The 15,296-nt window shown below is 45.9% G+C and overlaps 1 protein-coding gene across 1 annotated transcript in view; it reads left to right on the forward strand.

Annotated features, from left to right (window-relative positions):
- THADA (THADA armadillo repeat containing) overlaps positions 1-15,296 on the forward strand; it is a 1,377,633-nt gene that overhangs the window by 238,591 nt on the left and 1,123,746 nt on the right. The window contains exon 22 of the mRNA XM_078649688.1: positions 8,335-8,483. Coding sequence (XP_078505814.1) covers positions 8,335-8,483 — 149 coding nt within the window. The remainder of the gene's footprint in view (positions 1-8,334; positions 8,484-15,296) is intronic.

Raw genomic sequence — 15,296 nt, forward strand, 5'->3', positions numbered from 1 at the left:
AAGCAGAGCGAGCCTCCCGCATAAAACAAGGATAGGTGGCAAAACCTCTGCTGAACACCCTACATAACAGTAGTTAGGGTTTAGGTAGATGAAATGTAAGCCTACGTCACCAAAGGTATAATGTACAGCTGCGAGGGGATAGGTGCATGCAGCTGCTATGCGACACCCTATCCCAGTATTATAAATGTAAAGATAATGCTACAAGTGCCCAAATGGGTAGCATTTTTGCTCAAAAGCTAGGCCTATCTGAAGGTGGTGTGATATGGGCCACCTAACAACTATGTGCAGCGGTCTAACACAGGCCTCTGCAGCTGCTGCGGCGCATGGGGGTGGGGGGTCTTAGCCTTTCAGGAGGGCCCTAGTGAGGCTAAAGTCAAGGGGGCTCTCTTTATTTATTTAGTGTTTTATAGAGCGCGAACGTGACCCGTTAGGGTATCAGAGCGATTTACAGGGATAACACGTTGTATACAAGTATGAAATAGTCAAAGAAAAATAAAACATAAGTAGGGGTAGAAGGAAGTGAAACATTTGGGGAATAACAGGCTGTATACAATGTTCAGATCATAATGCAGAGAAATCCAGCTATTACATTTGTGGGAGTACAAGGTCAGATAGCAGTCTTCACATTGTGCAGGGGGGACATCATTTTGCATTATACCACTGCCGATATGTATGCTCGTGCAATTCTGTGGACACATTCTAGACGCTCATCCTTAAATCTGGTCGTCTCCCTGGTATCCTGTGCACAGTCAGTGTTAAAGTTGAACCAGATGCAGCTCGGTTGCGAGCATATTAGAACTTGGCAGAGGGCTTTGAAGGATTTCAAATACAGATTTCTCAGCAATCAAGATGGTTGGGTAAATGCATTTTTAACATCCTGTATTTTTATTTTCTTGGAAAGCGTGGGAGTTCTGTCAGGGTTAGAAGACGGATATACAACTATTACAGTGCAATATAAGTCTGCAACCGATATACAACAATAGCATCGGAATGAGGAGCCACAGGGCGCCTGTTGGAGGCCTGAGGGTCAATAGCAGTCTCGAACACTCGGCAACAGGGGGCACAGACTCACTGAGACCTTCTGTCGGCCTCAGGTTCCCCCCTACCCCCAGTCTTCAGGCTTTAGCCCCTAGCCCCTAATGAACACATATAAAGCATGAGATGCACCATAGAAACTGGAAAGGATCCCGCGTTGACACACCTTGGACTCTCCTGAGGGTCGGTGTTGGACTCCACCCACCACCAGAGGGCGCACAGGTCTGTGACGGGCTACAGGCACCCGTGAAGGGGACCCTCCCGCCATCTCTGCTTGGACAGGCTCGGCTAAGCAGCTCGAGTCCTGCATCCTTTTACAATGCGCTCTGCAGCCTGGGCCTCAGTGGACAGCGAGTGCCCGCCTCCCGCTGGGGTCTGCAGGATGTTTGTTACCCCCAGCCTCAGCTCTGCCAGTGGCAGGTGGTACGCGGTGCGGAACATTTCATGTCACTCCCGGCTTGACAACATGTCAGAAATATGTGTTTAAAAATGTTTTGGGCCATTTTGTCACCCCCCTCAGTGTTGACACCAGGGGCAACCCACACCCACCACACACCCTTCCTACTCCCCTAAGCTCTGCATCTCTCTTTGACGGTGAGAGCTGTGTGTGCTGGGACCCTCGTTACTAGGAACATTCAATAAACAGCGCTGCAGGTTTGCAACTTTCATCTCAGGATAATACTGTCTTGTTTCCTGAGCGCTTTACTGTAACTGCAACCATTCCGCAGAAAAGAGAGGCCCACTTCCAGATGGAGTAACCTGGAACCCCCAGCCCCACGGGGGTTGTGGGGCCCTCTGTAACGCCCCTGCCCTGCTTAGCGTAATATTTATTATTTATTTGGTGAGTAATACGTTAAGGCTCTCAAGTGAAAACTCTCGCCCTTGAAAAAGCAGTGCCAATGTTTCCAACGTGTTTGCAAATCACATGTATCTGTAGCTCATTGGCTGGAGGATCAGACCCAGATCCTGTGATGTCATTTTCCAGCTACCACCGGCTCTGCTTTCCAATCTCCCCCCCCCCCCTCGTTTAGCAACACAACTCAGCTAATATGGCAGCCGCTCATTGGCAAGGATTACTCCCTGGCTGGAGCGACACTTCTCCTCAATCATTACAAGGCCATTGGAAGTCCAGATTAAAGTTTCTAGCCCTCAAACTATTGAATGATTGGTACTGGTCCCCGTGGAAACTAAAGAGGGCTGCACTTTTACTCCATGACCTTCGCTGGAAATGTGATGTATTATTGTTACGCATAGCAACATGTATCATCTCTTCTGTACCTGCACAAACCCGGAGTGCCACAGGGAAGGATGTGTGGGCATCCCTGCACATCAGAGTTTATGAAAAAGAACTCTATTTTTTAACACAACACAATCCCTATCACTTGGTATATCTCCTATCCGGAGTTATCAATTATACACATAGAATACTTCAAAGAAATCAGGTAAGTAGCACAAATATACACTGGCCACCAGGAGAGACTAAGCCATATACTAAATAAGAGAAATGTGAACTGCAAAGGAGAACGAGACTCGGACCAAAGGAGTTAGAAGAGCTTGGATAACCAGGAACCACCTAAGGTAAGTACCCAGAAACCCCAAGGAGGGTGTGTGCAGAGTGAAAACACAGCCTTGTGTTCAATAGAAGTCAATGGCGAAGTTGCGTTTCCAGTTTTAAAGAAAAAGGACCCTTCCCCGAGGCCTGAAGAAACTCTTTGGAGGACAGAAGGTTGGGAATGCACCTCACCCGTGGATGCTCCAGGTACCAGGCTACCTGCACCAGGGAAGCCGGGTGCATAGGGGTGAAGTGGCGTTGGATCCTCTCATAGACGACAATAGGCTACTCAAGAAGAAAGGCCTGTGGAGAAGTCTGTGAAGATGTCCGGTGGAACCCAAGCGTGGATTCTTGGAAAGTAGAACCTGCAAGCAGAGGGGACGGAGTCTATGTCACTCGAAGGTCACCAGGAGGCACGGAAGCACGATGCCCATCCTTGTTGAGAAGTTCAGTAGAGTTCACAAGAACCTTGTCGCTGCAGCTGTGGGGATCCTGCGATGCTGTGGAAAACCAGGAGCTGTACACGAGCTGTTCCCACGTTGGTGTCCAGGTGGTTGGTGTCTGGTAAGAGAACCAACAAGCCACAACTGGCATGAAAGATGAAAAGATGCAATTGTTAGGATTAGCAAGGTCCAAGGGACTCACCACATGCAGGAGAGTCAGAGGCCCCGAGCAAGCATGGGAGCCCACCAAAGCAGAAGACGACCCTCAAGAGGGCCCACCGGCCAAAGGCACAGGATTCGCAAGAGGACCTCAGTCAGTTCATCAAAGATGAAGGCCCAAAATGCCAAGGATGCAGGGAGGATGCTGTTCTTCAAGGGGTGAGATGCTGGCACTTCTTCTAGCCTGAAGATCTCTGGAGTGCTGAGCCAACAAGCCTTTGCAGCGGCAAGTCGACGCACTTCGCAGGGGTTTGAACCCAGCGGCTCAGATGAGGGATACTGCTCTCCAAATTGCAGGGAAGACAGATCTGGCTTCGGGGGATCCACAGATCCACCACCTGTGTTGCTGAGCCTCGGGAAGTCTGTAGGACGAAAGGAGCAGCAGACCGGTCAGCTTTGACGAGGTACCTTCAGATGCAGGGGAGTGACTCCTTCACTCCAAGGCAGATTACTTTGAATGCCCTTGATGCCCACAGGTCCCTGGAGATCCTGAGAGAAGCAGAGACACAGACGAGGCAGAATACTGGCAGAACAACGAGGCCAGGAGCAGCAGGAGTCATCCTTGATGCAGTCTCGGTTCCAGGCAAATCTATACCTCGATCTTAAAACCCCCCTGTGCCAGTTAGCCATTTTACATGATCTATCTGATACCCTAGATCTGTCCACTCACACACATACCGCTGGCAGGCAACATTGCTAGTGGTAGCTGAAATATGCATTCTACATAATTGGTGACCGCCCTCTGTCCTGATATGCACAGGAGTGGCTGGCTGAGCTCCACAGAGTGGTTGGCTATGAGGAAATTGTGTACAAGCTAAATGATAAACCTAGTGTCTTTACCCAGGTCTTGGGAGCCTTCCTAAATTCGGTAGACAACCTTCCTAGTATGCCACACTCTGATCCCCCACCCAACCATAGTCTCTGCCTCTGGAGACTGTCGGTGATTGCGGTACTTACCACAGTGAGCCTCTGCTGGACACTTGTCGACTCAGGGTATGGATAGCTTGGTTAGCTCTGGGCCGGATGCTCTAGGAATACCTTAGTACTCCACTCCTTAAACTATCACAGTTGTTTGCTCCACTTCGTTCTTCCCCCTCCCCAGATCATTATCTCCAGAAAATGTTATGGCCTTCCTTTGATGTACCCATTGGTTCTGCGCATTATATATCTCTGTATCGCACAATAACTGTGGTCTTCCTAGTAGACCTATTGCTGCTGTACTGTTTTATGGAGACCTACCTGCTTATCCCTATATCTTTTTACACACCTATGCCCACACTCCAGGTATTTCAATAAATAAATGTTGCAAAAAAAATAAATGAATTTGTTGACTTAGGCTTACGCTTGAACACGATGCAACCGTAACTGAGACGATGTCTTGTTGTCTCCAGTGGCCAAAAGTATAAGAAGTTCACCCTGGGCCATGACATATATGTGTTTTTAGGGTTATCCGTGCTTGAATTAATTGGGCTCAGATCTGTAGTTAAGAATTTTTAGAGTAGTGAATGGGCTGGGCCAATTTAACCTGTAAGATGAACGCACCATTCAGCAATCAATCAGACAACTCTGTTCCTGTTGAACAAGAATGCCAACCACATATTGAATCTAGACGTCTGCATATGAATGCTGTGCCTTCCATGCAGAATACTGAATTATGATATTCTCCTATAACACAGCATGCAACCCTGTGACTTTTGCCTACCCTCAAAAATCTACTTTCACAATTTGCCTTCTCTCAGAACTTCCCAGAAATATGCCTTACATCCACACCCTTGTCTTTAATGTTTGCGACTACCAGGGCGTGCCGCCTTCCTCTGTCTTCCACTTTATATATGTAAATCATGAGTATGCAAGTTTACACTCCTATGTTTATGTTGGTGTGGTTTTGATTATTTTGCAGGTTGGGGTCCCCAATTCTTGTCATGTTTATATGTGCTGTTTACGGTGTTTATTCAAATGCTTCTGGTCTGTGATTTGAGATCTTTTCTGTGTTTTTGTTTCTGGTGCTTCTGGTATGTTGTTCCTCATTTCCCTTTCTCATCAGCGAGATTTCATGCAAACAGTTCTTTTCAGATCCCCCCATAACCAGCATTTGTTTTTTGTAGTGTTAATCTCCGAATGGTGACAGAATTGTGTGTACGCTCCTGAAGGTAATGCACTCGCCCACACAGACATAGAAGCCGCCGTCTTCACAGCTCCTTGGGAAGGGCAGCTGTCCATATAAATCCTATGTCTGTCTATTCTGACTGGATTTAAATGCTCTGTCAACATGTGTCATGCCATTACTTCATTCTTGATAAAGCATGACACCTCTTGGGCTTTTAGAGTGCCATTGCTCCTAAGGGAGCAGATCACCCCCACCCACCTGCCCCCGGGCAGCCTTTGACCTTCTCTTTTGATAGGAACTGCATACCCTCTTTTCGCACAGTATCTGGGGGGCTTGTATGGTGGACCTTTATATGCCCCTGGTCCCTCCTATTTCGTTTTAAGCTACATATCATCAGCATATTTTTCTGCAGATCCAGATGTAGACCGAAAAGCACAGGCAAGAAGGCTGACCCTTGGCACTAAGGAAAGTAAGAGACAGAGGTTTTCCTTTGCATGGAGTGTGACTTGTCATTTAAAAAGGATGAGAACCAGATGTTTGTAGTTAAGTAACGCCTCCCGTTTGACCACATTAAAAGCTTCATAAGTGTCAAGAATTTCGAATAGCAGTTGCTCCCACTGTCCACAATATACAAAGCATCACCCACCATCTGAAGAGTTGGCAGTTTCCTGCTCCATTTATACCTGAATCCCCACTATTGAGAGCAGATGTAATTGTTGGTCCTTGTGTGATCTTGTAACTATATGGCTGCCCCCTTTTTAACACTTGCTGATTAAAGGTAACTTACTGTTGGATCTCATGTTTCCACGGTATTTTGGAACAACCTGGACATTTTTTGAGGTAGAAATATGGTATGGCCAATTTCCACACAGAATGGAAAAATCCCTTGGAAAAGGGGACTGCAAGCAATTTACACGATGACAGGATAAGTAGAGAGCAGAGGGCTTTTTAGAATTTGGGTGTAAAGGGATTTTTCAATGAATGCGATGGATTTTAGGGAGAGGAGTTTTTGTGATGATTTGAGGGTGGAATTCCTTGCAATAAATTTATGGTTGAAAGTAGCAAGGGATTTGGCTTTTGGGAGGTGACTGTTTGCCAGTATATTCGGGCATTCGTTTGCTATATATGTATGTTGCTATGCACATTTTGAGAGTGTAGCTTTCACTATTTATTTTATTTACAAACTCCATCCTACCTTCCTGCCCACCTATTCAACTCAAGCTTCGCTCAAGATCAAGTCTTTCTAAAATCTTTGAAAACAATGGTTCTCTTGGGAGAAGCGTTTTCCACCTAAGCTTTTATGACAAACAGACCACTGGTACATTTCAGTGTATTCAAACACGTTATTTAATTATTGCATGCATATCTTCAAAATGCAATAAACTGAATTGTAGGTGCTCCAAAGAAACGGTGCAGTGATAGTGATAAGTGAAAAAAGTGTGCTATTGTTTCTTGAAAAGAAAAGTCCAAAGACATTGTTGACGGAGTACTATATTTTATTTAGTACCACAGACGCAAAATTCAAGTCAGTTGTATAGATTCTCATATGAACTCCCAAGCTTCCAGGCCCAAAAGAAAGTGGAGCGAGAATGTCCCAAGTTATTCGAACATTCGCTGATCCTGAGTAGTGGACTCGCCCATTTGGTGTTTACCCCAGTGGGTTTCCTTTGTATGATTGGCGGTGGGAGGAAGGTTGTGTTTGAGTTGTTGGATGGTCAAAACGTCGATAAACAAATGTATTGACTAAAACAAGTCTATGGAATGTTACACAACTGAACTCGACCTTTGAGTCTGTTGTAGTAACCCATTACACTACTTTGTCAACAATGCCTTTTGGAATGTTCTCCTTTTTAAGCGCACTTTAGTCACTTATCACTTTAACTGCGTCATTTCTATGGAGCACCTACTATATCGTTTATTGCGTCGCGGAGGTATTTATGCAGTAATTAAATGATGTGTTTGAATATATTGAAGTCTCCCAGTGGTCTTTTTGCCTTAGAAGCTTAGGCAGAATATGCTTCTCCCAAGGGGACCCTTGTTTAATGTACAAATACCCAGGTTCCTAGAGATACCAGCTTTGCCCATTAATTTTATTAGTTGATTTTTGAAATCTTCCATGCATATTAAGCTTGTCGCACTTTTATAAAGGGAGGAAACCAGCGGCAGCTCCTTGACTAAGGGTTAGGAGTGTTGACCCACTTCTTGAACTGCAAGCTGAATATAAAAAATAAAATATTAATATCACCCCGTTATTATCATTTTATTTTTTATGTTGAGGTTGCAGTTGAAGCTGCGGGGCGGGGCTGGGCTCCCCGCGTCACAGGGAGGAGGAATGGTGGCTCCACCTTAAGTGCACATGTAGGTTTGGCCTGCCCTCTCCAACCGGCCAAACCTACATGTGCACTTTGCATGTTCTCCACCCAGGCTGCATTACAGCCTGGGTGGAGAACATGCCCAGGCTCCCGTTCCCTGTCTGAGCGCCGAACCACAGCGCTCAGACCAATCACAACGCTGCATTGCAGAGTTGTGATTGGCTGGAAGCCTTTGTGCTTGCTTCCTGGTTCCTGCGTGGAGGAAAGGTGGCGGCTGGCGACCAGTACACCAAGCAGGGAAGTTTTTTTTGTATTTGAATTTTTTTTACACCCCTCCACACAAACACATTCCCTACCAGCCGCCATTGGAGGATACTTAACCATAGTGTCTCAAACAGTAGAATACTGACACAGCTTGTAATCGTTGAAACTTGCACAGTCCTAGCTTGCCTTACTAGCTGCTTTCCCACACGGAAGTATGAACAAAAGGCACACAGGAAGTTGGCCTGCAGCTGTTTTCAAAGAGATGCATCCATTTTGCTTCTGATTATTGTTGTGCCGAGCAACCATTTTGTTGGATTTTGAAAACTAAGAATTCTGAGGCTAGTGTGTGCAGCCCAGCGCATCTCACTACCATAGATTCACTCTGCCCCAATCACCTTGCAGGTAAAGAAGAGGCGAGCTGCGTGACCGCTCAGATGGTGCTGGTGTGCTGCTGGAGAAGTATGAAGGAGGTGTCCTTGCTCCTCGGGGTGCTGTGTCAGCGTCTACCTCTGCAGGCTGCATCTGGTGGAGGATTAATTACAGTAGAACAGGTACAAGGGCTGAACTACTTTTTCTAAAGGTGCCTTTATGTTTTTGAGGCCTTTAACATGTTTTCATTCACCGCTGGTAAGGCATACTTGTGCGTCCACCGAGCCTCACTATGTCAGTGTGAATTTAAGGTACAGCGCTCTGTTTTTATTGGGGCACAAAGTCCCCTCGTTTTTGGAAACCATGTATAGTTTGATTGGTTGCAGAGGTCGCGTTCTATCCTAAAAGAATGATAAAATAGTTCGCCCTAACGCACAGTTTCTGCTCCCTCTTTTATTAAGAGGCTGCTCAAGTTAAAACTCCATCTGGGAACGCTCAAAAGGCCCGAGTGCAGTGTTTACAAGAAATTAGCTTACCACAAGCATTTCATTTGGAAATATCTCAGATTTATTATGTTTCTGGTTTCATTTGATGACCTTTCCTTGCCATATGGTTTCCACAAACATGGTTTCCCGGGTGGGGGAGGAGTGGAAGCGGAATATTTGTGTACGTTTTCTTCCTACTACGGTTTTCTCGCCTCCCCTCCACACACACCCTTTTAAAGATGCTCCGAAATTCCAGTACATAGTTAGCGCGCCGGTGATTGGCTATGAAAGCTCAGAATCCCGTGCATCTGCCATAAGAATAACGCTAATATTTGTATTCACACCTTGTCTCAAATCATGCCTCCATCTGGCCAGCAGCTGCGCCCGCGCCCCTCTGGGCTCCCCAAGCCTAATGGAGGTGGCAGGGAGGGAATGGCAGGTTGTCTCCTCATTTCACCCATTCACACCCTCCAGACAATTCATGGAGGACTGCATTAGTAGCAGTTGCCTTTGTTAATTGGCTGTGTAATGGTCACTAGCCCCTGCCAGTTGCTTTAGTAGATGCTTAAAATAAGTCATTCACAGCCTACCTGGAGCACTTCTGGATTTAATTCTGCATGTTAACTCTGCACACATTCTTCATACAGTGCTTAATTTGTAAAAAATGAAATGCCAGGGTCCTTCTTGGAAGTGCCACTGCAGCCCGCACCACCCATTGCCCCTGCCAGCGCTGCCAATGACAGAACCAACATAACACCTAACAATTGCAGTCCTACAAGTGTGACAATCCGATCTATTTTCGGTCAAACAAAGCTATAATAATGGCATGAGAGGCTGGTATTATTCATTTTCAATGTATATTGACTTAATAAACACAGCTGTTGTGCTCATCTCAAAATTAAGACAGCGCCACCATGTGGAGGACGGTCACTAGAGCCGGGGCTGACAAATAAGTGCTGGTGCCGAGCTCCAAAAACCACAGGCTCATATTAAGCACTGTCTTCATGGCAACAGTGAACTAATATGGTGCGTTTCAGAGGTGTTCATCCTCCATGGCCTGAAACTTGCGTTCAAAGTCTTGTTAAAAAAGTGGCCACTTCCCGACCTTGTTATATGAAAATACCCCAACGAAAGAGTATCTTTCCACGTACCCAAAAGAAACCTCCGCTCAGCCGACCTCGCCCTAGCAGAAACACCAAGCATCCGAAGAACTAGAGCAGGGGGAAAAGCCTTCTCCCACTTCGCGGCAAAGGCCTGGAACAAGCTCCCAGTCGACATCAGACACTCCCCTACCCTCCTTCAGAAATAGCCTCAAGACCTGGCTTTTTGGATGAACCCCCCCCCTTCAAGCTCCTCACGGGTAAGTAGCGTGCCCAATAACCCCTGATTGATTGTTTGATTGATTGAAAACACCAGTGGTGATGCTTCTAGTGGCTTCCTGTAAGCAATCACAAGGGTATCGCTCAGATTCACACTGCTTTGTGCCCTTAAGAAAACATTGCAACCACAGCTCCAGTGCCACACTTAGCTTGGAACTTTGGATTTGCATGTTCACTGTGTAGATGATGCATGTGGAATTATAAAGTACCATTTGGATTCTTGATTATTTTCCCCTAAGCCTGGTGCTAGTAAAAACGGTGGATGCATTTCTTCATCGCTGTTCCAAAGGCACTGACTTGTTGGTCTTTGCTATCATTCAGTCACCAATCAGCATTTCCAACCTTTGTTATTACACTACTTGTCAATAGAAGTGGCAGCATCAATATAACTTCTGAGAATGAGGCTTCCTAGTGTTATTAGCTCTGTATTGAGTTTTTTATATTCAATATCCTGGTTACTGCATGGCTTACTCTATAAAGTCCATCAGTGGAAATTAGTAATTAGTTTGTGTAGCAGTTAATGTGAGGCCCTTTAAATAAAAGGATGTAGTTACGTTTGTGTCAGGCGTTACCATCTGTTACCAGTGTTCTCTCAAAAATAGGGTGTGTCTGGGCTATTGGTCACATGAGATCATTTGCCAACTTTAACGCTCATTTGACCTTAACAAATCCCAATCCTACAAGTTGGAACGTATCACAGCGGCCTGACGGCCCTCCTCACCTCCAAAGCAAAACCAAAGGTGGTGATGGACGGAGCGTTGACAATACAAGCACTCACCCCCAGTCAACTGATCTGGGTTTAATCCATCACCGTTATTTAGCCCACTCTGCCACCCCAGTTCAGACATGGCCATATGCAAATCAGTCTGACCCTGTGCCTCATGGGAACAGTCCAGCCCAAACTGCCAAGCCATGCCTTCCCTGGACCGGAAACAAGCTTCCGAGGACCGGTTTCTGGCATTACAGCCGTCTTCAGCCCGGCTTGCTTGAATCCAGTGGCAAAGTGAGCAAGGGACTCACGTCTGAGCATACCCTGCCAACTTATGGCGAACAAAGCAAAACCAATGCTTTAAGTGACAGTGGTTCTATATCCATACCACTGTGCTGTTTCATTTTAACCCTGTCAAGTAGAACACATTAATAAAGTCAAGTAGTGATTATACGTAGGCAGTTTTAATCTCACCTATCCACTTTTCCACACAGCGCTGCATACCTCACTACATCCATCATCTCACATATGGGATTACCATCCTGTTCCTTACCTGACAAAACATCTCTGAGCTCCTTCTTTAAACACCGAAGTAGTAGCTCCCAGTGGTGACTAGGCTTTCCACACTGGTAAGGAGGACCCATATGATGAAGCATGTCACCTTCGGGTGAGTGAGGGTTCTTATCCTTAAGGGATGTTTCCCCTAGTCACTTTTCACTTGTAGTATTACGTTTGAGAGAGACACTACGTATTTGCTTACACACGTTTCCCTTTGATCCAGTCACTGAAAGCGTTCAAGGCCGTCACATTTAATTATGCAGACGATCTTCAACTTATTTTCACAATAGACAACTCCCCTGAATCTACCCGGGAGTTTCAGGGCACCATGCTGCACATCAGTCAATGGATGGATTCCAACCACCTAAAGCTGAACCCTGGTAAGACCGAACTAGTCCTTATCGGCAAAAGTCAAACATTCTGGGGCCCACACTATGGGCCTCCAGAACTCCCCCCCCCCCCCCCCTCTACTCCCTCCACCTCGGCAAAGAGCCTGGGGGTGGTCATCGACAAGGATCTGTCACTGAAAACCCAAGTAGGCACGATGGTATCCTGCTGTTTTTTCCAGCTCCGCAGGATCAAGAAGATCAGTCGGATGCTAACCCATTCTGCCTTGATCCAGGTGGTGATTGCCTTAGTACTGTCACACCTGGATTATGCCAATTCCATCTACTTGGGCCTCCCTCTTTTCCTCAGTAAGCGTCTCCAATTGGTGCAGAACCAAGCAGCCAGATTGATCCATCAGCAACCTCGTTGGCAATCGGCCAGGCCCTTATTAAAAAAACGTAATTGGCTTCCTATTTCCCAACGAGTAGCATTTAAAACGGCCTGTATCATTTTCAAATCTCTTCATGCCCGTAGTCCCCAATTCATCAACATTCTTCTGCCCAGATATACACCTTCTCGCAACCTCCGGTCCGCCAACCTCCATCTCCTGGCCACTCCCTCTTTCAAACTCCAATGCCAGGGAGGACGCAGGTTTGCGACTCTTGCTTCCAGATGCTGGAATTCCCTTCCTTTAGAAATTCGCTCCTGCACTAACCTCTTAATGTTCAGGAGACAGCTTAAAACCTGGTTATTCACTCAGGCCCAGGCATAATCCCCTATCTACCCGGGTATCTGCTACTCAGCGCCATGAAACCTCTGGGTGTACGTGCGCTATATAAAAGATTATTAACATAACATAACATAACCACTTGCTCCAGGGATGGCAGAGCATGAAGTCCAACAAATGGGTCCTTCAAAGTGTCCATTTCTTTACAACCCACTGCACCTGGCCCCTACATCAGAGCAACTTTCAGAAGACCACCTGCCTATTTTGCTTCAGGAGGTACAGTCTCTTTTGTCCAAAGGTAGCATATGTTTATGTTAATACACTTATTTCTCTGTTATAAAGTCTGTGGAGCTGTATTTTGGTACTTGGAATCCACACAGATTACTGTACTAGGCAAGGGTTTCAGAAGTGACGGGATGGAGCCTCATATAAGCGCCACCACTGTGAGCTGACTTCAGTTCCTTTCTTTTAGCACCTTCTGATGCAGATTGAGTGCTCTCCTCAACAATGTTTTCTAAAAATGAATTCCAGTGTGCTAGGGAACATTGTCCCTGCCCAAAACTATAGATTTCAAACCATACTGTGGCTGCTGAAATTAAAGGTCAGACACCTGCACAAGGTGGGTCTCTACTGCAGATTCCATACTTTATGAATACCCCCAGGCACTATACTGGATCTGGAGACTTGTCTCAGCATTGCTCCTGTACGCCATCAGGTGTTGTCACTTGACTCCCCATCAGCTTCGACATGCCCGCAAAGTGACATTGAAGCCAGAGGTTGCTTCCAATTTTTTACCTTGTCTCTGACAAAGTTTTTGTTACAAAATTATTTCTCCAGTGTTCAATGGATATGTCACCATCGAAAACTGCAGGGTTTAAATATAGTAGGAATTGTCACAAAAATATGTCTGTGATACACCAATCTACACACACTGCTCCTCCACTTGCACTTCATCACAGGGTCTTATTTTAAAAGCCCTCTGGCAAAGAACCCCCTCGAGGGTGCTGTTGGGCATTGCAGCGCCGGCCCAACAAGGATCTGCCGGATGATGAAGCATGACACTCATCTGGGTGTGTGAGGGCTCTTGCTTCTGAGCAATCAGATCCCCTGGTCTGCTTGCTCAGACCCCTCCTGACCTACTGCCTTTTCTGATTCTTTTAGTAACTGCATACTGTATGCATGTGTTAGACCCCCCACAAGGTATGTTTCTGGAATGTAGGGTTGTTGTACAACTTCGAAGGCTGCGACGACTGCTTCCAGATTAACCCAATAGTAATCTGGGAGTGCAAAGCCAAACTCTATATCACAAATTACTGAAGAAAAGCCCTAAGACCTACTTCTATTTAAGTTGTGGGTGCGGACCCGATCCCCCTATCAAGGCCATTCGCATGAAAGAGCAACCTTGCATTCGAAATCCTCAAGTAAGTCAAAGTCAAAAAAGAAACACAAGAAGGTGAAGCTGGATTCTTATCCGTCCTTCCACTCTCATTCAGAGAAGTTGTGGGGGACTTTAAGGAGAATCCGGTTTCGTCCTGATCTCCTACAGATGAACTGATTCCACATCTGGTCCTAATTCAACCCAAGTTTCTGGGTCTATTGACGATGGCGCAGCAGATAATGGCTTTTTACAAAGCTATGTTGCATATCTTCAGTATCTATCAAACTCCTCCTGGCATGCCTTTGGGCTCCATCGATCCGAGGAGGCCTTCAGTCGGGTTACTGCAGAGTGGAGCTGTCCTCGATGACGTTGTACCTCTTGACTCCACTGTGGGGTCCATTATGATGCTGGGATCGATGCCAAATGTAGCATTGACCCCTGCGCAGGTTCCTCCCATGTTGATGCCTTAAAATGACCAGATTATTTCTGAGGGCAAATCCACCATGACCTTGACCAAAGTTGTGTCCTATTCATGTTCTGAGCAATACCAAAGGGGATGAAGGATGGAGCGCTTGAGCAAATCAAACTCTCACCCCCAGTCAACTGATCTGGGTTTAATCCATCATAATTATTTAGCTCACTCCACCACCCCAGTTCAGACACAGCCATATGCAAATCAGTCTGACCATGTGCCTCATGGGAACAGTCCAGCCCCAACTGCCAAGCCATGTCTTCCCTGGACCAGAAACAAGCATCCTGGGACTGGTTAAGGGTTCATAACCCTCATCAGCCAGGCAATCTTGAATCCAGTGGCAGAGTACTTCATATTTTACTATACTAATTTTCAACTCTAATCCTTTATGGGTTCCGGAGTGGCGTGCTACTCGTCAGAAAATCGCTTCAACATCCATCAGGGGTAACAAGTGCTATTTGAATGCAAACCTTTCTTCCCCTTTCATCCCTCTGCTATCCTTCTCACTCCAAATAACTGACTAATATCCACCACTGAAATTACTTTAATATTTTACCATATTAATTCACCACTAATCCTTTATGGGTTTCCTGAATAGCGTGCTTCAACACCCCATCAGGAGTAACAAGCGCTATATAAATACAAACCTTTTTTCCTCCTCTATCCTTCTGCTATCATTCCAAATCCAAATAACTGACTAACCTATCCACCACTCAAAATGTACTATACTAATTCAACACTAATCCTCTATGGGTCCCGGAGTAGCATGCTACTCACCGAAAAAGCGCTTCGACGTCTCGTCAGGGGTAGTAAGCGCTATATAACTGCAATTACAATACAATACAATACATACACATGAATGTGTATTATGTGAACACACTCCTTTAAATAGACCAGGGAGTGAATCAAAGAGTGTCATATCAGTATATCTAGTTATCGTCCTTTCTTAATGTAGCTTGG

This window comes from Lissotriton helveticus, chromosome 6 (genome assembly GCF_964261635.1).
Source record: "Lissotriton helveticus chromosome 6, aLisHel1.1, whole genome shotgun sequence".
Classification (NCBI taxonomy): domain Eukaryota; kingdom Metazoa; phylum Chordata; class Amphibia; order Caudata; family Salamandridae; genus Lissotriton; species Lissotriton helveticus.